The 25533-nt window shown below is 38.6% G+C and overlaps 2 protein-coding genes across 5 annotated transcripts in view; one reads left to right on the top strand and one right to left on the bottom strand.

Moving 5' to 3' along the window:
- The first annotated feature begins 1283 nt into the window (after positions 1-1283).
- LOC139763411 (double-stranded RNA-specific editase 1-like) lies at positions 1284-22376 on the top strand. 3 transcript variants are annotated; one of them, XM_071689429.1, is made up of 5 exons: positions 1284-1570; positions 7407-7487; positions 15288-15430; positions 20108-20284; positions 21558-22371. In XM_071689429.1, exons 1-5 carry the CDS (start codon positions 1429-1431, stop codon positions 21831-21833), a joined length of 819 nt encoding a protein of 272 aa, XP_071545530.1. In that variant the 5' UTR covers positions 1284-1428; the 3' UTR covers positions 21834-22371. The 3 variants fall into 3 exon arrangements, with proteins under 3 accessions (XP_071545530.1, XP_071545531.1, XP_071545532.1); XM_071689431.1 differs by lacking the exon at positions 1284-1570 and adding an exon at positions 3173-4356 and having other exon boundaries at positions 21558-22375; XM_071689430.1 differs by lacking the exon at positions 7407-7487 and having other exon boundaries at positions 21558-22376.
- Positions 6873-25533, bottom strand: part of Naglu (N-acetyl-alpha-glucosaminidase) — a 106824-nt gene continuing 88163 nt past the window's right edge. The window contains exon 22 of one of the 2 annotated variants that reach the window (XM_071689421.1): positions 6873-7285. The gene's annotated coding sequence lies outside the window, so the exon portion shown is untranslated. Of the gene's footprint in view, positions 7286-15761; positions 16486-25533 lie in introns of those variants that run through there. The other variant, XM_071689422.1, reaches the window with a different exon arrangement.

Raw genomic sequence — 25533 nt, 5'->3', positions numbered from 1 at the left:
TGAATACCCTAATGTTACGAAATATATTTCAAGACAACTAGACCGTTTAAAAACCTAGGTGTGAGAAGTCTAACTGTTTTGAAGTGTAAATTTTAACATTTCAACAGTCTAATTATATTGAAATGTACATTTTAACACTTGAAAAGGGTGTTTCAGGTGTCTAGGACGGTATCAAGAATGATTTCATATTCTGGGAAGAGCCAAACCTGACGTAATCACCATGGTAAATGAAGATAGGCTCTCAGTCTTTGTAAATCAGAGAATTATCTACGGTGTTGTAACTACAAATTTCTGGCAAGAAACTGCAGAATTTTATTTATGACGGAAAATTTGTTGGTCGTATCTAAGCATTTGTGGGTTCACTAATGTGATGATTTCGCTGGAGGGCGGGGGGAAGTTTCCTCCACCTCTTCCCAGTACACAATCAGCCCCTTCCCCGAAGAATCGGCACATTCCTGGTTTTGAATCAAAATCCAATTATTGTACAGGAATGTTACCAGATAAAAGAACTAGCATGTGGTGGAGTACGATGAAATTGCTTACTCAACTGTGATTTTATAATGTTTTCGCTAATATTATAATAGATCTGTTGTGTCCAGTGATTAGTGTGATTTGTAACTTATCTCCTAATCAAATACATACACCTACCGTAATATTCTTTTCGTTTGTGCGTACACATGTTGTTAGGTACTGTTTGAATTGTTATGCCAATCTGGCCTGTCGAAAATTTGTTGTCCTCGTTACATTTTTTCCAGGGAGTTGGGGAGAAATAGTTGTAACTCATACTCAGTAACAGGTAAAAACTCTGAATGTAATTTTTGTATACTTTTTTGAAGTATATTTTACTTATAATCTGAACCATTCTGGTGATCTCATCATTATCATTTATTTTTATGACTAGATTAGCTGGTAAAAACGTTCATTATATAGATTTTCTGAACGGGTTTTAAACTTATAAATGTGTACACTGAATTTATGTTAATGTTAGCCTATAAAATGTAGTTAAGTAGCTATGTGAAAGTTCATAATATTTTGGCGGGATTAATATTTCTGCGTAGCAGACGAAACATGGTCATGGCACGCGGCCCTGACTCTGCTTCCCGCCAGATTTCGACTGAGTGCGACGTTTCAGTGGACACAGCATATGCCAAATGTTACCCAAGCCAATGATTGTCAGATCCTGTATATACCTTCTGTTGATAAGAGTAACAATACTCTATTAATCCAACTATATGTATTTATTTCACTGACAAGTATTGACTAAAAATCCTACGTCCAAAATAATTAAAGAACTAACTGGCAATTTTAAAGCGCAAGCGTGATAATACTTCGGCATTTTGTTTACAAGTGGAAGCACGCCGTTCCTTTAACTCTGTGCCGCGTTTTGTGTCATATTTCGATTGGGAAAATTTTTTATTAATTTTAAGGATGGAGGTTTATCCTGCTGGAAATGGAGAGACCATGTGGGCTAAACAGGAAGGGAAAAAAGAACAGAAAGTTGGTAGAGGAGTAATAAGAGGAAGAAGCGAATCTGCAGTGGCCGGCGACCATGGTAATACAGGACAGGCCGGTGAGTGATGCATGCCCATAATTTATGGATATGGGAAGGTTTAGGACTACGTAATTGAGAGAGAATGCACAGAAATCGTTGTGGGAATGCTGCTATTTTTAGTTGCTAAAGATCTGCAGACGCCATTAATTTTATAGATTGTCGTAGATTGTGTGGTTGCCGTGGATTGTCACGTTACGTTTAACGAATTGGTCATTGTGGTAATATTCCTGTGACGATCCTTCAGAAGTAGACTAGGTGGAAAAATATCATAAAGTATTATTTATTTTACACCGCACATAATATTCATAACCCTCTTCAATTTCAGTTTTATATTAGGAAGTAAACGTGGATAGGTAACTCTGCTGTGGCCGATACTTAAATGTGGCATGTAGGACTATGAATAAAAGAGAAATGTGGGGTTATCTTGAAACTTGTAGAATTTTTGTATAAGCAACATGAACCAGAATTTTTGTATCAAAATACTATGAAACGAGAAGATTGCTGTAGATTCGGCAAGATGTATTACTGTAGGAGACCCAGTGCTGTGGGTTCGGCAAGATGTAATACTCTAGGAGACCTAGTATGGAAATTAATTATGTTATATATTTGTTTTTTGTTTTTTTTTTTATATAGTTTTATGTTTTTTCTGTCTTCATTTTGATGATTTTGCCCTACTGTAGAATTCATTAAGATTCACCAGGGGTTGTAACTATAATCCGACACAAAGACTACATTCAGATTGCCAGATAGTTGCTTCCTTGACCAGTAAGACACGAGTTATCGCAGTATGCTGTTACGACACCTGATGATAGCTGTTAAAAAATCCAAAATGATGTCATAACTTTTTAATTTTTAATTATCAACCTGCCCAAAATACACAGTAAAGCAAGGTGTATTATATCTGGTGTATATCATACTGTTAAGGGTGTATTTTCTTGACTGTACCTTCCCTTCGTATTTCTTCGTATTTTGTCACTGCAGCTATATGTTTGTTTTTAGAGAGATTATATAAAACATTATCAGTTTTTTACATTATAATTAGAAGCCTTAATTTATGCTTTTTTTGCCAATGATGTTTTGTTTGTGTCCAATGGATATTGATATTAATTTTAAATCTAAACAAGCATTGGATAACAATAAGAATAAATACGTCAGTAGGTTTTACTGTATTTTGTAGTAATTTACTTTAAGCTTCTCTATGTAACCTGAAATGTATTGTCTGATTGTGATGTTTATATATGTATGAATTGTTTGATAGTGATGTTTATGTCGTATGTATTTTCTGTTTGATAGTAATATATATTTATGATATGTATGTTCTGTTTGATAATGATGTTTATATCATATGTATGTTCTGTTTGAGTGATGTTTTTATCAAATGTATGTTCTTTTTGATAATGATGTTCTGTTTGATTGTAATGTTTATATATGTACATTATATATAAAGTTTTCGACACAAATATATACATTTTGATTACCTTTCTTAGATTTAATTTTCTATCATTTAATGGTTATGAGAAAGAGAATGGATAGTTATTTTTTGTCTTTTGAACATGTGAATATTTTTATTGAAATGATATATTCAAATGGATTTTTTATGATTTAGATGGAAAACGTTTGTGAAGGTTGGGATGGATAAGTACAGGGTTGTTTTATGCTTCACATCAGAGTGAATTGACTGCATTCTTGTTCAAATATTTGATTGTTGTTACCCTGAAGGTAAGTAGTAGTTGGTAGGCAGCCAACTACCATGGAATTATAGTACCAGTACTACAGGCTAGGGTATGAGGAGGGTTAGTGACCTGCTTAAAGAGCCAGCACTATAGTGGTTGTCAAGGTGCATTCCTCTGAACCAGGTAGCTGTCTTTTCTTTCTGCCTTACTAATATGTGAACTACTGGCAATTTGTCCTCAAACATACAATCTCTCATAGTCATATGTAACACTTGACAACACTTAACTCACACAACTCATTCTTCGTAACTCTCGATTTTCTTACAGTGAGCACTGTGCTAACCCTGCATCTTGGCAAAATGGTAGGAACAGTCGTAAGAAGTAGTAGTTAGGCGCAATTAGGCAGGATCATTAAGTAAAAACGTTAGGTGGAAGTAGTAGGTAGGAGCTTTAGTTAGAAGTAGTGATAAGGAACTTTAGGGAGAAGCTTCTACAAACACTAAACTAGACTTGCCCTCTGCTAGTGGCCTGTTAGGGTGAGTTAATAAAGGAGACTTGTGGTGGCCACCCATTTAAGGGAGATTCACTTGGAACAGGCTTCAGAGATAGAGCCCACAGCAAGCATGTGCCTGTCCAAGTTATGTGTTTCGGTGTTTCTCTCTCCCAAGACAAGCCAAAGGGACCCTGGATCCCAGATTTTTTTTTCTTTGCTGCTGGTCATTTCTAATGAAATGCTGAAATTGTTAACTGTTGAATGCAGTTTCAGACTCACAAATTTTTAGTTTTGCTGATTCCCGGTATGGTAGTCCACATTTTTCACGGAAGTGCTTCAAGACTGGTAAGATGTATTATTGTTTTAATCGACTTGGAATCAATAGTCAGAATTATAAACCTATTTGAATATAATTGAGAATTGTTATATGTTTCGCAATTTTATTTTTACTGAAATATGTATGTAATGTTTTCTTTTTTATGCTGTGATCGTATCCATTAGTTGTTTATTAATTTGGTTAATTGCAGACAAAGCTCCAGGAACATAGGCAAGATACATTTCCTACTAGATCAGAACTTAATTTCATGGAAGACCTGGTTACTTTCAGCCATCTTGAAATTGCTGCAGATGAACATGTGGTAACTATGAGAATTGCATATCAAGGTTTTACGTTTACTCAAATGCAAACATAGTTTTTCCTCTTCATAGCTACTCTATGAAATTAATCTTTTTTTTTCTTTTTGCTTCATTGATATGCTGTCAGTGGACTGAACCAGAGTATGTGATGCATTGTCTGGGGTAAACCACGGAAAGTTCTATGGGACCTCGTTATCGATAGGGAGGTGTGGTTGAGATGCATTATACATGACATCTAGAAAATGGATGTGATTGGATTTGGCCTTTTTCATTGTCTGTTCCTGGTGCTAGCTTGCTAACGTGGGAAACGGCGATCAAGTGTGAAAAAAGAAAATGTTTGCCTTATCCCATTTTTACTGTCATTGGGAGGAACAGACAAAGAAATGACCTCATTTACTCACATCCCTCTGTCTGTTATGGACAATGCAGCAAAACCAGAGCCCCCTACTTATCCAACACCAGACTAAATTACTATTGGAATTTTCCCTCTTACCGTCGTGTCCTTTTTTGATTTCCAGCAGTTGTCACCTACTGCTTTGATGCCAATGTCTAGAAAGCATCTGTATCTGGAACTGGATTCCGTAGAGTTCCACACCCCTAACTAATTTTCTAACCTAATTCATAAGGCATTAAATGGGCCTAGCCTGGAAGACCGAGAAGCAGAAATTCAGCAAAGTAAAGATGTCAATTTCCCTAAACATCCATTTCTGTGGAAATCTTTGACCATTGATCAGTTATTGAAAGCCTCTTGGATGACAAGACTGATATTCTTTACTGGTTAGTGTTAAGAACTGCGTATTTTTTCTGTTGGACAATTCAGCCAATGTTGAAAAGAAGAGATTAAGTGCACAGAGTAACTTCCCAATAGTTATGAATCATAGTACCTTGGAAAGGCAGCATTGTAAACAGTTATTGTATATTTGAAGACTGTAAACTTGAAGAACAATGTCTGTTGTACTAAATATGTCAAGGGAAAGTCAATGTGGAAAGCTATGATGACACAGCCAAGTGAAGATAGTCTATAAGATGCATTGCTACTACACACCTTAGAAATGTGACTTAGATTATGTGATGAGAGACTGGCAAAGACTTCCTTAACATAGCAGTTATGTGATATTAGATGCAGTGTCCTCGATTCTTGGTAATGCAAAAAACTCCAGAGTAATTATGTACGTACCCCAGAGTTATGGAATAGGTTGAGCCAGAGACTCGGAACAAGCCACCTTGTCAGTTTATCTCATTTGATGATGCTTTGTGTCGTTTGGCTGATCAGGAGCAAAATATACACTGCCAAGAAGTATACTTACCAACAACGTAGAAGCAATATAGCTGATGAAGTTTTGGCAGTAATTTTTTTTGTTAAATGACATTCCTAATTTCAGGAAATTATACATGATAAGAATAAGGCTCTGCATTATTTTATAGTTGCAAGAACAGCTAAATGGCATAAAAAAGAATGTTTTGAATGTGTGGATAGGACTTTCAATCTGGGTGCATGCTGTCATGAATGTTGTGTAAAAGAACTTTTCTTTCATTCACAGAGAATCTTATGACAGTCCACTGTTTTTTGGACCATTATATCTGTACTGTGATCATGACTTTGAGACATACTCATTCTCTTTTCATCTGCTAGCTGAATTATCAGACTCTGTTTCAATCAATGACCTTAGATTTGGCTGTGATTAAGGATATGGAGAGTTGTTTTCCATATGCAGCTCATATAGTGTGTTTTAAGGAAATAAAGCTATAAAATTGGATGTGTTTCAAAAGAAAGAATTATTATTTTAAGTAAGATACTAAAAGAAAACTAGCAGGCAAAATGTAATGATATGTTGCCCTTGAGAACAGAAATTTTAGACCAGTGCCAAATGTTGAGAAATATATCATTTGCTGATTATCTCAAGACACTGAAGCTACATATATTTTTTTGTGTTGCTTTGTTAGCCATACTAAAGGTATCTCTGAAAAATTTGTCAGACAATGACTATTTACAGTAAGAAAAATAAATGTTGAAGAGGGTCATTGATTGGAAAGCACAGAAACTAACAGATCTTGAAGAGAAACTCTATTGCTTAGCATGATTACAAATGTCAGACTTAAAGAGAGCATATATGGCAGTAAGAACTGTGTTCTTGCTTCGGTAGACTGAATTTTTCTGTAAAGAAATTGATTGAAGAGAATACTTTACATAATTTGTACTTGAGAAAAGATGTATAAGGAAAAGTAAATGGTGTAAGCAAAACACCTGGTTAAAGAAATGCAGTAGAGATGAAAAAGCAAGGTAAATGTCGATTATAAACTGTGATGTAACTTCTGTGGCTCAACATGAGCATTCATATGGTTCTGGTTTTTTATATTATTTCATCTGCCTTATAATTAAGAATATAGTTTATCACAAGTTATCAGCCTTGATTTCAACAGCATAACTGAAGTCTCAGCTGATGGCAGTTTGGTAGCAGATGATATAAAAGATTTCTTTCATGGCAGTTTTGTATATCATCATCTGATGTAATATAACCCATTTCCTTATGGGTCCATTTTGCTTAAGGGTAAATTGACTTCATTTAGGACATTGTGTGGATGTCAAGGCTATGACAACATTTGGGTAAAAGAGTGGTGTTTTTGCAGACACTAGTTCCATTTCACCAAGCACCAGATCCTTGCAGAAGTATGGAAGTTGCTGAAGTACGGAACACTAGACTAGAAATGTTAGGGTACTAAATTGTTGCCCATATTATTTTGCTCCATCTGCTCTTTCCTTTTTATTTCTTTCAACCTTCCACCTTTTACATATCCCATATTGCCTTATGTCTCTACTGTTCATCTCCACCCATCCTCTCTTTATGAGAGAATGTGGAACCCATAACTGGAACACCAGAGATTTTGCTTGTATTCTTATTCCAAGCAAGTGACATGGTATGTAACACACATCTGGTGATGGAGGAGAGATATATTAGGTGAATAACCTTTGTATGCTGCAGGTAAGAAGCCATCAATGAATTTCATGATTTGTCAATGAATCCTAGTTTGTGAAATGTTTTTTCTTCCTCAGGAAATGGTGATGTTGGAGAAAGTGCAGTGGCACTGAAATGCCCTCCTTCTGATGATACAGAGATGACCATGGATGAGCAAGGTAGTTTGTGGTGCCATGATAATTTATGAAAACTGAATGTTGTAATGTCTGTTGCTTGTAATTTGATGATTAATCTTGCAAATATACACATTTGTTTGGCAGCTGTACAAAGGCTGAAATTACCCTGAGAGAATACAAGTTTGGAAAAATTTTGCAGATAACACCAGAGTAAGCAAGATGATAAACACAGAAGAGGACAGAGTGAAAATGCATGGCCTGGAATAATACACTGATAGGCAGAGGATAATCAAATAGAAGTTGGAAGAGAAATTCATACAACAAAGTCTTGGAAAGATATCAGAGGTAATTGTTGCATCCTATGAATGGCCATCAATAAAGGAAAGCTGAAAAGAAGACAGAGTTTTAAGACATGAATTATCATCTATTAAGTACTAGAATATGGATAACCCATTGTTAATTATCAGTATCTGGTCAGGTAGTTGATAGTGTGAAAATGAGAACAGTTACCATAAGGGATGGAATATCGATGAAGTTGTTCACTACATACATAAAAAGCTAATTTGTATATTGTTATATTGTATGGATAACAAAAAACAAGAAATCAACAAGTTAGAAAGAATTCAGAAACACTGTACAAGTAGAGAGATTAAAAGAATTTACACTCTACATTTAAAATGGAAGAGAAGGATACATGATTCAGAAATGGCAGCAAATTGAGTACATAAAATACATATTTGCTATTAAAGCACCTGAAATAGAAAGAAAGAGTACTTAAGCTTGTAGTGAGACCTTGCAACATACCAAGAAAACACAAAGTAAAAATACGAGGGCCTGTTAAGAAAGATGGAAAGAATGTACAATGCCTTACAAATTGAAATATGAAATCTGCAGGGGATGAGTACAGAAACATTTTAAAGAATCTTTCATGGTTGAGAACCATTCCAGATGAGCCAAGATTTATGGATATACATTGTGCAAAGCAACAGAGAAAAATAGTAGTGTTGATGAAGCAAGATATGCAGTGAGTGATATTTGCTAGTCCTGCCTAATGGCAAAGTCTCATAAGGTCATATGTATATGTGGAGTTTGGGATTTTGGTAAGCCTTTTGGCATGGCCTTTGACATCTCTTAAACTTTTGACCAAGTATGGCATTAATCTTTACTTACTTAACTTCCCTCACTTTCTTGTTCTGTAATGCATACTGCAGTTTCCTTTCAAGTCTTTCCATTATGGTAGTTTTGGTGATATGAACTCTCCCTTTTACACTGTCAGTAGGTGGGAGGTGTACGTCTTGGGCTCTGTTTTATTGACACCACTCATTCTTCTTCCATAAATTACCCTTTGTCATCCTTTAGCACTGTTCACTCATATTCTCATTGTTCCAATCTGCACTCCTGAACTCGCTCACCTTCCTTTCCTCACCTTGATATTCTTTTTTTCTTCCTTTTACTAAACCTAATATACTTAAGTTGGAATTGTGCAGCATTTTTGAATGGGAGAGGTGTAATTTGATGAAAGTCAACTTTGCAGAGGTGCAATTAATACCTCTATCCAGTTTTGAAATACTATGATTCAACCTATTTCACAGTTACTGTTAATTCCTTTGTTTAATATCAAAAGACTACAATTTATCCTAGCATGAAATATATGTATTGGGCGTAATAATGTTATCCATTCATTCACATAATGAAGATAAAGTCTGCTTTCCAGATGTTGGTGAGTAGCATTGCAAAAGTGCTTTGCTATGTCATTTCTCTTCTTAGCATTTCTAAACTTACAGGGATTTTGGGGCGAGTGCTTTGCTATGTCATTTCTCTTCTTAGCATTTCTAAACTTACAGGGATTTTGGGGCGAGCATTTCTAAACTTATAGGGATTTTATTTGTCCCAGTATGGAGTAGTGCACAACTAATCCAAGATTACTGTTTTTCCACCCAATAGCCATGGAAATCAACAGCCTTTTGCTCATTAACACCCCCTTTTATCTCTTTGCAACCATTCTTTACTGCAACAATGATTTCCCCATGGAAATCAACAGCCTTTTGCTTATTTACACCCCCTTTTATCTCTTCTCAGCCACTCTGTACTGCAACAATGATGTTACATCCCTCTCTTCTGCAGGTATTATTATGGCCACTTTTGGTGAGCTGCCCAAGTTCAGGCCTCTAAGGCTTGGACATTTGGTTCATAACTGGCTATTTTACCTGTAGTTTCTATATAAAGAACAATCACACAAGGATTAGAAGTTACAGTGCTTCCTTTTCTAGAATAGATGATGCTTTGGAGTTTTCTTTCTTAGCTTCTCGCTTATAACTCCCCTTTTAAGTGTTATGTCTCTGAATATCTTAGGAGCTCCTATTAATTCTTGTCATAATTTTTGTTCTCATTTAGCTTGCTTCAATGATTAACATTTTCATCTGACATGACCATGATAGGGGCACACTTTTACTTGTCGCTTGTTGACTACTTGGGGAAAAATGACTGTGTTAGATTAAGTGTTTTTCTTTGAAAAGGGAGGAAAAAGAAAATATAGGCTGTTGAACAAAAGTTTGAATATTTGGATTGTGCTGTTAGCAGAGAAGAATTGAAAGTAGAAAGAACAGCTTATTGAATGCAGTCAAGTTATTAGAGACATGAGAACTGAAAGAAAAAGTAAGATTAGTTATGAAAAGGAATTTAAAGGAAAAATTATTTAAGTTTGGCATACAGATTTTGTTAAGTATGGTGCATCTATTACTTTTTACATCTGCATTACTGGAATGTAATTTAGAGTGCCAGCACTGGAGATGATTACCTGAGAGATGGACTGCATATAGAGATTGTTGGAAAGATAGAGAGATTAGTTGAGAATTTAGAGTCAAATTTGGATTTGTAAAGGGAATACAAGATTGAATAAATGCTGGGGCTAGGAGAGGGTGTAGACATTGAAAGAAGTTATGTGCGAGGAAGAACTAAAATTTCTTTTAACCCTGAAAGGATTGTGTTTGGATATATAGTGGATCTCAGGACCATGGTATATCAGATTATCATACTAAAGGCTTTATTCTTAACAGTTAATAGAAGATATATATATGAGTGGATGGGCCATTCTTCCTGTTTCCTGGATCTACCTCACTGACACGGGAAGCGGTTTAAGTATAATATGATGAAATATAAATAAAGAAAAGAGAAAATCAGAGAATTTTTTTATTTTTATTTTGCTTTGTCGCTGTCTCCCGCGTTTGCGAGGTAGCGCAAGGAAACAGACAAAAGAAATGGCCCAACCCACCCCCATACACATGTATATACATACACGTCCACACACACAAATATACATACCTATATAGCTCAATGTACACATATATAAACACACACAGACATGTACATATATACACATGTACATAATTCATACTGTCTGCCTTTATTTATTCCCATCGCCACCGCGCCACACATGGAATAACATCCCCCTCCCCCCTCATGTGTGCGAGGTAGCGCTAGGAAAAGACAACACAGGCCCCATTTGTTCACACTCAGTCTCCAGCTGTCATGTAATAATGCCCAAAACCACAGCTCCCTTTCCACATCCAGGCCCCACAGAACTTTCCATGGTTTACCCCAGACGCTTCACATGCCCTGATTCAATCCATTGACAGCACGTCGACCCCGATATACCACATCGATCTAAGTTACTCTATTCCTTGCCCGCCTTTCACCCTCCTGCATGTTCAGGCCCCGATCACTCAAAATCTTTTTCACTCCATCTTTCCACCTCCAATTTGGTCTCCCACTTCTCCTCGTTCCCTCCACCTCTGACACATATATCCTCTTGGTCAATCTTTCCTCACTCATTCTCTCCATGTGCCCAAACCATTTCAAAACACCCTCTTCTGCTCTCTCAACCATGCTCGTTTTATTTCCACACATCTCTCTTACCCTTACATTACTTACTCGATCAAACCACCTCACACCACATATTGTCCTCAAACATCTCATTTCCAGCACATCCACCCTCCTGCGCACAACTCTATCCATAGCCCAGGCCTCGCAACCATACAACATTGTTGGAACCACTATTCCTTCAAACATACCCATTTTTGCTTTCCGAGATAATGTTCTCGACTTCCAAACATTCTTCAAGGCTGCCAGGATTTTCGCCCCCTCCCCCACCCTATGATTCACTTCCGCTTCCATGGTTCCATCTGCTGCCAGAACCACTCCCAGATATGTAAAACACTTTACTTCCTCCAGTTTTTCTCCATTCAAACTTACCTCCCAATTGACTTGACCCTCAACCCTACTGTACCTAATAACCTTGCTCTTATTCACATTTACTCTTAACTTTCTTCTTTCACACACTTTACCAAACTCAGTCACCAGCTTCTTCAGTTTCTCACATGAATCAGCCACCAACGCTGTATCATCACCGAACAACAACTGACTCACTTCCCAAGCTCTCTCATCCACAACAGACTTCATACTTGCCCCTCTTTCCAAAACTCTTGCATTCACCTCCCTAACAACCCCATCCATAAACAAATTAAACAACCATGGAGACATCACATACCCCTGCCGCAAACCTACATTCACTGAGAACCAATCACTTTCCACTCTTCCTACACGTACACATGCCTTACATCCTTGATAAAAACTTTTCACTGCTTCTAGCAACTTGCCTCCCACTCCATATATTCTTAATACCTTCCACAGAGCATCTCTATCAACTCTATCATATGCCTTCTCCAGATCCGTAAATGCTACATACAAATCCATTTGCTTTTCTAAGTATTTCTCACATACATTCTTCAAAGCAAACACCTGATCCACACATCCTCTACCACTTCTGAAATCACACTGCTCCTCCCCAATCTGATGCTCTGTACATGCCTTCACCCTCTCAATCAATACCCTCCCATATAATTTACCAGGAATACTCAACAAACTTATACCTCTGAAATTTGAGCACTCACTCTTATCCCCTTTGCCTTTGTACAATGGCACTATGCACGCATTCCGCCAATCCTCAGGCACCTCACCATATATATATATATATATATATATATTTTTTTTTTTTTTTTTTTTTTTTATACTTTGTCGCTGTCTCCCGCGTTTGCGAGGTAGCGCAAGGAAACAGACGAAAGAAATGGCCCAACCCCCCCCCCCATACACATGTACATACACACGTCCACACACACAAATATACATACCTACACAGCTTTCCATGGTTTACCCCAGACGCTTCACATGCCTTGATTCAATCCACTGACAGCACGTCAACCCCTGTATACCACATCGCTCCAATTCACTCTATTCCTTGCCCTCCTTTCACCCTCCTGCATGTTCAGGCCCCGATCACACAAAATCTTTTTCACTCCATCTTTCCACCTCCAATTTGGTCTCCCTCTTCTCCTCGTTCCCTCCACCTCCGACACATATATCCTCTTGGTCAATCTTTCCTCACTCATTCTCTCCATGTGCCCAAAACATTTCAAAACACCCTCTTCTGCTCTCTCAACCACGCTTTTTATTTCCACACATCTCTCTTACCCTTACGTTACTTACTCGATCAAACCACCTCACACCACACATTTTCCTCAAACATCTCATTTCCAGCACATCCATCCTCCTGCGCACATCTCTATCCATAGCCCACGCCTCGCAACCATACAACATTGTTGGAACCACTATTCCTTCAAACATACCCATTTTTGCTTTCCGAGATAATGTTCTCGACTTCCACACATTTTTCAAGGCTCCCAAAATTTTCGCCCCTCCCCCACCCTATGATCCACTTCCGCTTCCATGGTTCCATCCGCTGACAGATCCACTCCCAGATATCTAAAACACTTCACTTCCTCCAGTTTTTCTCCATTCAAACTCACCTCCCAATTGACTTGACCCTCACCCCTACTGTACCTAATAACCTTGCTCTTATTCACATTTACTCTTAACTTTCTTCTTCCACACACTTTACCAAACTCAGTCACCAGCTTCTGCAGTTTCTCACATGAATCAGCCACCAGCGCTGTCATGTAATATATATATATATATATATATATATATATATATATATATATATATATATATATATATATATAAAGGCAGACAGTATGCGTTATGTACATGTATATATATGTATATGTCTGTGTGTGTGTATATATATATATATATATATATATATATATATATATATATATATATATATATATATATATATATATATATATATATATACGTTGAGAATCCCTGGGGATAGGGGAGAAAGAATTCTTCCCACGTATTCCCTGCGTGTCGTAGAAGGCGACTAAAAGGGAAGGGAGCGGGAGGCTGGAAATCCTCCCCTCATTTTTTTTTTTTTCCAAAAGAAGAAACAGAGAAAGGGGCCAGGTGAGGATATTCCCTCAAAGGCCCAGTCCTCATCCTCTGTTCTTAACGCTACCTCGCTAATGCGGGAAATGGCGATTAGTATAAAAATATATATATATATATATATATATATATATATATATATTTCTTTTCTTTTTTCAAACTATTCGCCATTTCCCGCGTTAGCAAGGTAGCGTTAAGAACAGAGGACTGAGCCTCTGAGGGAATATCCTCACCTGGCCCCCTTCTCTGTTCTTTCTTTTGAAAAATTAAAAAAAACATGAGTGGGGAGGATTTCAAGCCCCCCCCGCTCCCTCCCCTTTTAGTCGCCTTCTATGACATGCAGGGAATATGTGGGAAGTATTCTTTCTCCCCTATCCCCGGGGATATATATATACTTGATATCTGTTTCCTGCATTAGTGAAGTAATGCCCAGAACAAATGAAGAAAGGCCACATTTGCTCACATCATTTCTCTAGGTGTCATGTGCAATACATTGAAACCACAATTCCCTAACCACAACCAGGCCCCACACACCTTTCCAGATATCTGAATTCGGCGCTTCATTCAAGCTTGGCTTAGCACGTGTTTCTTGACTTTTGCCAATTCTTACATCATTGTCTCTTCTCTTCCACCACCAGTGGATGACTTATACACAGAAAAGTTTTTGTAGTGATAAAAGTTCAACATCCACCACAATCATTATCACCATAATTAGTGCCCCATTGACTGATTAATCACAAATTGATGTGGATCATACACCAAAGTTGACCTTCCCCTGTTGTGTTATATGGGTAAGTGATACACAAGCGTTATTTCCTGGTTGCTTTTGACATATGACAACACTGCATACTGATAAAGCATTCCTTTCAGTTTAAATGTTGGCAGGAAAAGGCAAACCCTCCAAATATGGTAGGTTCCCCATGGGGCAAAACACTGTGCTATATAGGTATCTATAACTTGAAGGTATTTTCTCGGTGCTAGTTACAGTTGCTGGTGACATGAGGCATCTTTGATATATATAAAGCTTGCATTCAAATTTAATTCGGGGCAAGACTAGGCAATCTGTGTAAATATGGTGAGGTTATCCATATTGTGAACTGTGCTTGTACAGCAAAGGTCTACAAGTGGTTGAATGAGAAAGTTAAGAATGATGAAAGTGCATTTGAATATTTTATGTTGGATTATGGATGGATACTGAGGAATGCATTGGGTAACATGTTAAGGAACTAGGCATTGTGCTTGGAAAGTGTTTAGATGAAATATGCAGATTTGAAGTGTCATGGACATTATATTTAGACTCTGATGTGTTTACAGAGAAGGTGTGTAGGGTCTTTACTGGTTAATGCAACCAGTACTGTATTCATTGTCAGTATTATGTTCAAAGATTTACATTTTCTAGGCTTATGGGATTTCTTCTTTTAATATTAAATAAGCTGTTGATGACATTGTTCTTATTAGATTAAGTGTTTATGTTATGTTACTTTGTTTGACCAGAGCCTTCCTCTAAAAAGCGGAAGATAGGGGGACATACCAAGAACCCCATCAGCATTCTGAATATGCTGTGTCCTGACCTAGTGTACAAAATTCTGCCTATGGAAGGGCCATCTCATGACCCAGTCTTCACTGCTTCAGTAGAGGTAAGCATTAATCTAACTTCTATATTCTTCAAGATTTAATGAAACACTGCTTGATTTTACATTATAAGAAATATTAGGCATATTACACTAGTTTTTTTTAGATGAAAACGTTGAGATACTGGTCACAGTTTTTCTCCAGGAACCACTTTTATGACTCTCCCTGGGGCTTCAAGGTTGCACTACAATCAGTAGCAGGGAGATAGTGGACTCCTTTGCTGTAAGGAATGCCTTGTTGAGGTTGAGCTCATTATAATTATTGATGATTATACGTCTTCGATAAAGTTGACCATTTACTTGCAGCGTAACCACACATACAGGGGAGTCTGATGATGCCACCAATAGCAATATAAATAATTAAACATTCATATGTTTAGGTATAAAAGATAACCAGAAGCAGATAAAGGTGATTGTAAAATGGTGCAATGTATGAGGTGTTGAACTTAATCCTCCTTCAAGTATCTGGGAGGGTGCTTTCCATCTTTGTCTTTGATGCCTGTTCCAAATGGAACTCCCTCAAAGGGGTGGCCATGGTAACAGAGTCTCCATAACTAAAGAACTCCAGTGCCACTTCTTAGTGCCTCACCCTTACCAGGCCACTTGTCAGAGGGCAAGTCAAGTGCAGTGCTTGCAGTTTTCTGTCAAATGTTCATAATGACTACTTCTATCTAATGCTCCTACCTAATGTTTCTGCCCAATATTTGTGCCTAAAGGTTCCTACCTACTACACTTATCTACAGTTCCTACCAATTTGCCAAAAGGCAGGGCTAGCACCTCGTGCTCACCATAGGAAATCGCAGAGCCCACAAAATCTCTTTCATCAGTGATTGCTGATACACAAATACAACATATGCAATCTTCATGAAACTTGAGTATGTATCCCAAATAATTATCTCAGTATATTTGATAGAATAAGATTATATGGAGGAGTTTGGATTTACACTAACAACACTGAGACCAAAAAATTACAATATGTAGTTAAAAGTGTTAGTTATCTACACTTTTTCTTCACTTGATATTGGGTATGTGTTTCTGGAAGACACAACTCAGCGGAATCACTGAAAAGGGAATCGTATTTTACAACAGTATTCATTTGGACAAGGGGGAGTAATGTTACTGGGGAGATTCAGCTTATTGCTCTTAAAGATATGAATAAAACATCAAAAAACATACAGTATTGTTCAAGAACATTATTAATACGAGTTTTTTAAAGAAAAGAAGAAATATTGAGGTATAAGTTCGTTGAGTATTCCTGGTAAATTATATGGGAGGGTATTGATTGAGAGGGTGAAGGCATGTACAGAGCATCAGATTGGGAAGAGCAGTGTGGTTTCAGAAGTGGTAGAGGATGTGTGGATCAGGTGTTTGCTTTGAAGAATGTATGTGAGAAATACTTAGAAAAGCAAATGGATTTGTATGTAGCATTTATGGATCTGGAGAAGGCATATGATAGAGTTGATAGAGATGCTTTGTGGAAGGTATTAAGAATATATGGGGTGGGAGGAAAGTTGTTAGAAGCAGTGAAAAGTTTTTATCGAGGATGTAAGGCATGTGTACGAGTAGGAAGAGAGGAAAGTGATTGGTTCTCAGTGAATGTAGGTTTGCGGCAGGGGTGTGTGATGTCTCCATGGTTGTTTAATTTGTTTATGGATGGGGTTGTTAGAGAGGTAAATGCAAGAGTTTTGGAAAGAGGGGCAAGTATGAAGTCTGTTGGGGATGAGAGAGCTTGGGAAGTGAGTCAGTTGTTGTTCGCTGATGATACAGCGCTGGTGGCTGATTCAGGTGAGAAACTGCAGAAGCTGGTGACTGAGTTTGGTAAAGAGTGTGGAAGAAGAAAGTTAAGAGTAAATGTGAATAAGAGCAAGGTTATTAGGTACAGTAGGGTTGAGGGTCAAGTCAATTGGGAGGTGAGTTTGAATGGAGAAAAACTGGAGGAAGTGAAGTGTTTTAGATATCTGGGAGTGGATCTGTCAGCGGATGGAACCATGGAAGCGGAAGTGGATCATAGGGTGGGGGAGGGGGCGAAAATTCTGGGGGCCTTGAAGAATGTGTGGAAGTCGAGAACATTATCTCGGAAAGCAAAAATGGGTATGTTTGAAGGAATAGTGGTTCCAACAATGTTGTATGGTTGCGAGGCGTGGGCTATGGATAGAGTTGTGCGCAGGAGGATGGATGTGCTGGAAATGAGATGTTTGAGGACAATGTGTGGTGTGAGGTGGTTTGATCGAGTAAGTAACGTAAGGGTAAGAGAGATGTGTGGAAATAAAAAGAGCGTGGTTGAGAGAGCAGAAGAGGGTGTTTTGAAATGGTTTGGGCACATGGAGAGAATGAGTGAGGAAAGATTGACCAAGAGGATATATGTGTCGGAGGTGGAGGGAACGAGGAGAAGAGGGAGACCAAATTGGAGGTGGAAAGATGGAGTGAAAAAGATTTTGTGTGATCGGGGCCTGAACATGCAGGAGGGTGAAAGGAGGGCAAGGAATAGAGTGAATTGGAGCGATGTGGTATACAGGGGTTGACGTGCTGTCAGTGGAGTGAATCAAGGCATGTGAAGCGTCTGGGGTAAACCATGGAAAGCTGTGTAGGTATGTATATTTGCGTGTGTGGACGTGTGTATGTACATGTGTATGGGGGGGGGTTGGGTCATTTCTTTCGTCTGTTTCCTTGCGCTACCTCGCAAACGCGGGAGACAGCGACAAAGTATAAAAAAAAAAAAAAAAAAAAAAGTCAGGAATATGTTCTTCAACCTTAACTCACCACTGAGATCCATTTTTATTACCCATTCATGACTTTACAAGAGGCATCCTCATTCACATTGCTCCTAATTGCACAAACAATGATGAATGTAAATGTAATATGCAAGTTTACTATTTGGAACAGTACTGAAGGTGACAGAAGCATTGACCAGTTGAAGTAGGCATGAAGGCACAAGTGGATGTGTTGGTGAAAAGTGGCTGAGTTCTTGTTGGCATGTGGTAAAGGTATTATGCACCATGGTATACTGATGATTTTCTGTCCTATGTAACTTTTCTCATCCATGTCTCTCAGGGAGTTTCATCAGACTTTTGTTGTAGCCCATGACATCAAAGCATTTGATAGAATGTGGCATAAGTCTCTTCTTTCTAAACTTTTGGTTTTCTGCATCTCTGATATTTAATGCCTAGTTTCCTCTCTGGCCATTCTATTGTAGTAGTTGTCATGTAAGTTACATCCCCTTCCTGTCCTATCAATAGTGTTGTTCCCAAGGGTTCTCTACTATCATTTACTTTCTTCCCTCTCTCAATAAATAATCTTCTCTCATACTTCTAACCGTTTTCCCCTTTGCTGGTTAATAATCATGCAATATATTCAACTCACTTTCTCTTCCCTTCTCCCTCAAATACTCATTCTCTTTCTTGTACTGATCATACTTTATCAGCCAATCAGAATGAGGTTTTTTGATAAAAAAGAACCCATAAAACATGAAGATATTCTTTTGAGAAAAATGTCATGAGTAGTCACTGTGTCAATACCAACCGGAATGAAAAATATTACAAAATGGGAGATATGAAGAGACAGAAAGTAGTAGACAAATAGAAGAGCATGAAAAAGGAATAAAAGGCTTGTGAGTATGGATGGATTAAAAGGGCATGATGAGAAAATGATGAAAACTCATAAAAGTGATTGCAGTGAATGAAAAGCACCATATAAAACATGGACATGAACCCATAGTTATTATATTTTCATAAATAAGCGAAGGGAAAATATTAAAAATCAGGTCAGATCCTTTAAAGTGGGAGAAAAGAATGGAAGTGACCCCAACAGTATAAATCAGTACTCAGCTCAGCATGCAGGGAAAAATTAGATGATGGAACTATTTAGCGAACATAATAACGCACACTGCGGTAAAGGTTCTCTTATTTGCAGACAACCTCACAATCACATCACAGCACCATGACACCACAAAATCACAAACAAACATGCAGCATTTCATTACATGACAAACAGTGGTTCACCCAGAACAGAATGTGTGTATCTCCACAGGATTCTTCAGTCACCTTTTTGACTGCAGACTGACATGAATCCAACCTGCACCCTCTTGTCACCAGAAATTGCCAATCACCCCACAAAATAAAACAGCTATTTTGTGCATCACACATATGACACCCACATTTTACCCCATTAAACCACAGAAAATGGCAATGCGGATGCAACAAGCTAATTGTCCTTAGAATATTAACTGTTATTAGATTTGGACAGGATAAACAATCCCATAGTATCCTCCATGTACAGTTCATCCTCTCCACCCTAAACTCTGCATTACCTTCTTGGTCATCAACCATGTCAAAAGCAGCTATAACAGCTGCAAACTACACACCTCTGAGAACAATCATTGGCTGCTAGCAAACACAAGTACTCATTACATACACATTGAAATGATAATAATCCCAATACAGTTGCACCTCAGTATGCTTGGCACCGAGTTCTTTAGAACAGCACCCTTTTCATGCAATGGCTCCATATAAATCGTTTGTGAATGTGAAGTTCCAAGTCATTAGAAGAGATATTTTAATTCCAGTATTATTTTCATAGTTAAGGGAGGTTCATATACACCAGAAAATTATATCAAAAGGGACAGTGTTATGCATTGACATAAGTTCAAGACTTCAAAAAACATTAATTTCTTCTCCCTCATTTCAGCTTAAAGGACAGATGATTCAAGGTACAGGAAAGAGTAAAAAGCAAGCTAAACATTCTGCTGCAGCTGCTGCCTTAAGGACATTTATTCAAGCTCCAGATGCTGCTGATTCTCTTGGTATCAATGAAACAACAGTGCAGGACTTTACCAGTGATGTATCTGATACAAGTTTTGTGAGTGTAAGTATTGCTCTGTCATTTTCACTAATGAGGGTGTATGTCCATTTTCCCATCAGGTTTTGTAAATATTTGAAGTTGATTGCTTATTTGAATTATGAAAGAATTATTTTTTTATGCAGAGTATTTACATCTTCACTATTTTATTCTTTGTTTTTTTTTCAAGGTGGCATTAGGAACATATGAATTGACTCGCATCCATTCATTAGTAGTATACAGTATCTAGTAAATTTTTCATTGCTTGATTTAATGTGCATTTTAAATCTTTACAGTAGAAATGCTTATATGTCTGTCTGTCCCTTGTGTGCAGAGACAGAGGAAGTTGCCTAGCTCAAAAGAAGTTGTTGTCTGAGATTGGTTGGTGTGTCAGTTTGAATGAAGAGAACTTAGCAGTGGATGAAACCATGAGAGCTGAAGTAACCTTTAGCATGGATGAGGAGGCCAAGGTCCTGCATGCAGTTAGGAGTTTGTTGAAGGAGAGATCTCTCTCTCTGTGAAGGCATAATTGGGTATATTTTATGGTATAATCTGGATACAAGGGATGGGCCATAGATAAAAATTTGTGGAGGAGGATGGATTTGTTGGAATTGTAAGCTTGAGTATAGTGTAATGTGATGAGGGTTGATCAAGTAAGAAATCAGGGTGACAAATAGGTATGGTATTTAGAAGATTATTGTTGAGAGTGCTGCAACGTTTGAACATAGGGATGGGGATGAGAGAGAAGAGTACTGGATGTAACAGTGCTATACAGTACTGGATGGAACAAGTGGATACTGAGGCTGAGATGGATGGATAGAGTGAAGGATGATCTGAATGATTGGGGCCTGAACATGCAGTAGGATGCGAGGTAAGTATGGGATAGAGTGAATTGGAGCAATTTTATTTACAGGGGGGCGATGTGCTATCAGTGGGCTGAACCCAGGTATGTGAAATGGTCAAGTGAAATGACAGAAAGGTCTTTGGAGCTTGGCTGTGGATAATGGGCTTTGATTTCTGGGCATTATGCTTGACAGCTATACAGTGTGAATTTGAGAAAATGATGCCAGTCTTCATCTGTTCCTGGCTCTACCTCAGTGTGTGGAAAATAGCAAACAGTTTGAAGAACTTACTATCATCTTTGAAATAGTGTATCACTGTCTCAATATAGGCATTCACTTTCCAGTTTTTCTATTAACTTTTGTCTCATTGTATACCGGAACATAAATATGCTTCAAATATGTTGATCTCTTTCAGGTTAGCTATGTATTTAAAAAGGTATTGTTGCTTTGGCTTGCAGGAGGCATCCCCAGCAAAACAAACACGAACGTCTGTGGACACATCTGTGGCTCCATCTACTCCTTCAGAAACTCCTCAGGCATCAAGAAACCCTATCATGATCTTGAATGAATTTAGAAAGGGTTTGGAGTACACACTTAAGCATCAGTCTGGAGAACCTCATGCAAGGACCTTCACCTATCAAGTAACTGTAGATGGACAGACATTTGAGGGCACAGGTATTTTTTTTCTTTTATTATTATTACTGATTGCCCTTGCCATTTTAGAGGTAATATAAAAAAAAAAGTGAACAGCAGCCTCATTTGTGCCCACTTAGTCTTGTATACTCTAAGTTGAGAATAAATGTGAATATAGGCAAGGTTATGCTGTAGAGAAACAGGGATGTGAGTTTAAGTGGAGAAGATTTGGATGAGGTGAAGTGTTTTAGATACCTATGGGGTCTGGAACCATGGGAGCTGAGGTGAGTCAGGGTAGGGAAGGGGATGAATGTCCTGGGAGTATTGAGGAATGTGTGGAAAGAGCGGCTGCTCTATGGGAGGGTGAAGATGAGCATGTTTGAAATTCCAGTAGTCTTAGTCTCAGCAGTGAAATGAAATGTTTGGGGACATGATATGATGTGAGGAAGCTTGATCAATTAAGAAATTATTGATTGAGAGTTGTAGTAATAAAAGTATGGTTGAGGGAATTGAAGAGGACATGCTACAATCGTTTAGACATATGGAGAGAATGAGTAAGAAGTTGACAGAGTAGGAGACGAGAAGGGAGAAGGGCAACACCTAGTTAGAAATGGAAGGATGGAGTGAATGTGGTGGGAATTGAAGAGGACATGCTACAATCGTTTAGACATATGGAGAGAATGAGTAAGAAGTTGACAGAGTAGAGACGAGAAGGGAGAAGGGCAACACCTAGTTAGAAATGGAAGGATGGAGTGAATGTGGTGGGAATTGAAGAGGACATGCTACAATCGTTTAGACATATGGAGAGAATGAGTAAGAAGTTGACAGAGTAGGAGACGAGAAGGGAGAAGGGCAACACCTAGTTAGAAATGGAAGGATGGAGTGAATGTGGTGGGAATTGAAGAGGACATGCTACAATCGTTTAGACATATGGAGAGAATGAGTAAGAAGTTGACAGAGTAGGAGACGAGAAGGGAGAAGGGCAACACCTAGTTAGAAATGGAAGGATGGAGTGAATGTGGTGGGAATTGAAGAGGACATGCTACAATCGTTTAGACATATGGAGAGAATGAGTAAGAAGTTGACAGAGTAGGAGACGAGAAGGGAGAAGGGCAACACCTAGTTAGAAATGGAAGGATGGAGTGAATGTGGTGGGAATTGAAGAGGACATGCTACAATCGTTTAGACATATGGAGAGAATGAGTAAGAAGTTGACAGAGTAGGAGACGAGAAGGGAGAAGGGCAACACCTAGTTAGAAATGGAAGGATGGAGTGAATGTGGTGGGAATTGAAGAGGACATGCTACAATCGTTTAGACATATGGAGAGAATGAGTAAGAAGTTGACAGAGTAGGAGACGAGAAGGGAGAAGGGCAACACCTAGTTAGAAATGGAAGGATGGAGTGAATGTGGTGGGAATTGAAGAGGACATGCTACAATCGTTTAGACATATGGAGAGAATGAGTAAGAAGTTGACAGAGTAGGAGACGAGAAGGGAGAAGGGCAACACCTAGTTAGAAATGGAAGGATGGAGTGAATGTGGTGGGAATTGAAGAGGACATGCTACAATCGTTTAGACATATGGAGAGAATGAGTAAGAAGTTGACAGAGTAGGAGACGAGAAGGGAGAAGGGCAACACCTAGTTAGAAATGGAAGGATGGAGTGAATGTGGTGGGAATTGAAGAGGACATGCTACAATCGTTTAGACATATGGAGAGAATGAGTAAGAAGTTGACAGAGTAGGAGACGAGAAGGGAGAAGGGCAACACCTAGTTAGAAATGGAAGGATGGAGTGAATGTGGTGGGAATTGAAGAGGACATGCTACAATCGTTTAGACATATGGAGAGAATGAGTAAGAAGTTGACAGAGTAGGAGACGAGAAGGGAGAAGGGCAACACCTAGTTAGAAATGGAAGGATGGAGTGAATGTGGTGGGAATTGAAGAGGACATGCTACAATCGTTTAGACATATGGAGAGAATGAGTAAGAAGTTGACAGAGTAGGAGACGAGAAGGGAGAAGGGCAACACCTAGTTAGAAATGGAAGGATGGAGTGAATGTGGTGGGAATTGAAGAGGACATGCTACAATCGTTTAGACATATGGAGAGAATGAGTAAGAAGTTGACAGAGTAGGAGACGAGAAGGGAGAAGGGCAACACCTAGTTAGAAATGGAAGGATGGAGTGAATGTGGTGGGAATTGAAGAGGACATGCTACAATCGTTTAGACATATGGAGAGAATGAGTAAGAAGTTGACAGAGTAGGAGACGAGAAGGGAGAAGGGCAACACCTAGTTAGAAATGGAAGGATGGAGTGAATGTGGTGGGAATTGAAGAGGACATGCTACAATCGTTTAGACATATGGAGAGAATGAGTAAGAAGTTGACAGAGTAGGAGACGAGAAGGGAGAAGGGCAACACCTAGTTAGAAATGGAAGGATGGAGTGAATGTGGTGGGAATTGAAGAGGACATGCTACAATCGTTTAGACATATGGAGAGAATGAGTAAGAAGTTGACAGAGTAGGAGACGAGAAGGGAGAAGGGCAACACCTAGTTAGAAATGGAAGGATGGAGTGAATGTGGTGGGAATTGAAGAGGACATGCTACAATCGTTTAGACATATGGAGAGAATGAGTAAGAAGTTGACAGAGTAGGAGACGAGAAGGGAGAAGGGCAACACCTAGTTAGAAATGGAAGGATGGAGTGAATGTGGTGGGAATTGAAGAGGACATGCTACAATCGTTTAGACATATGGAGAGAATGAGTAAGAAGTTGACAGAGTAGGAGACGAGAAGGGAGAAGGGCAACACCTAGTTAGAAATGGAAGGATGGAGTGAATGTGGTGGGAATTGAAGAGGACATGCTACAATCGTTTAGACATATGGAGAGAATGAGTAAGAAGTTGACAGAGTAGGAGACGAGAAGGGAGAAGGGCAACACCTAGTTAGAAATGGAAGGATGGAGTGAATGTGGTGGGAATTGAAGAGGACATGCTACAATCGTTTAGACATATGGAGAGAATGAGTAAGAAGTTGACAGAGTAGGAGACGAGAAGGGAGAAGGGCAACACCTAGTTAGAAATGGAAGGATGGAGTGAATGTGGTGGGAATTGAAGAGGACATGCTACAATCGTTTAGACATATGGAGAGAATGAGTAAGAAGTTGACAGAGTAGGAGACGAGAAGGGAGAAGGGCAACACCTAGTTAGAAATGGAAGGATGGAGTGAATGTGGTGGGAATTGAAGAGGACATGCTACAATCGTTTAGACATATGGAGAGAATGAGTAAGAAGTTGACAGAGTAGGAGACGAGAAGGGAGAAGGGCAACACCTAGTTAGAAATGGAAGGATGGAGTGAATGTGGTGGGAATTGAAGAGGACATGCTACAATCGTTTAGACATATGGAGAGAATGAGTAAGAAGTTGACAGAGTAGGAGACGAGAAGGGAGAAGGGCAACACCTAGTTAGAAATGGAAGGATGGAGTGAATGTGGTGTTGAGTGCTTGGGGGCCTGAATATGCATGAGGGTGTAAGGCATGCTGGAATAGAATGAATTAGTCATTTGTTATATAGAAGGTGCCATGCTGTCTGTGGACTAAACCAGAGCTTATGAAGTGGCTGGGGGGAAGCCATGGAAAGGTGTGTGGGGCCTGTTGTAGGTAGGGGATGTGGTTTCAGTTTATTACGTATGAAAGTCAGAGGATGGGTATGAGTAAATATGGCCTTTTTTTGTCTGTTCCTGGCATTACTGTGCTAATACAGGAATTGACAAACTATTATAAAAAGTTAGAAATGAAGAAAG

The sequence above is a fragment of the Panulirus ornatus genome, chromosome 47 (genome assembly GCF_036320965.1).
Source record: "Panulirus ornatus isolate Po-2019 chromosome 47, ASM3632096v1, whole genome shotgun sequence".
NCBI classification, from domain to species: Eukaryota; Metazoa; Arthropoda; class Malacostraca; order Decapoda; family Palinuridae; genus Panulirus; species Panulirus ornatus.
The sequence above is the reverse complement of the archived record's forward strand: the minus strand, read 5'-3'. Positions and strand labels throughout refer to the sequence as shown.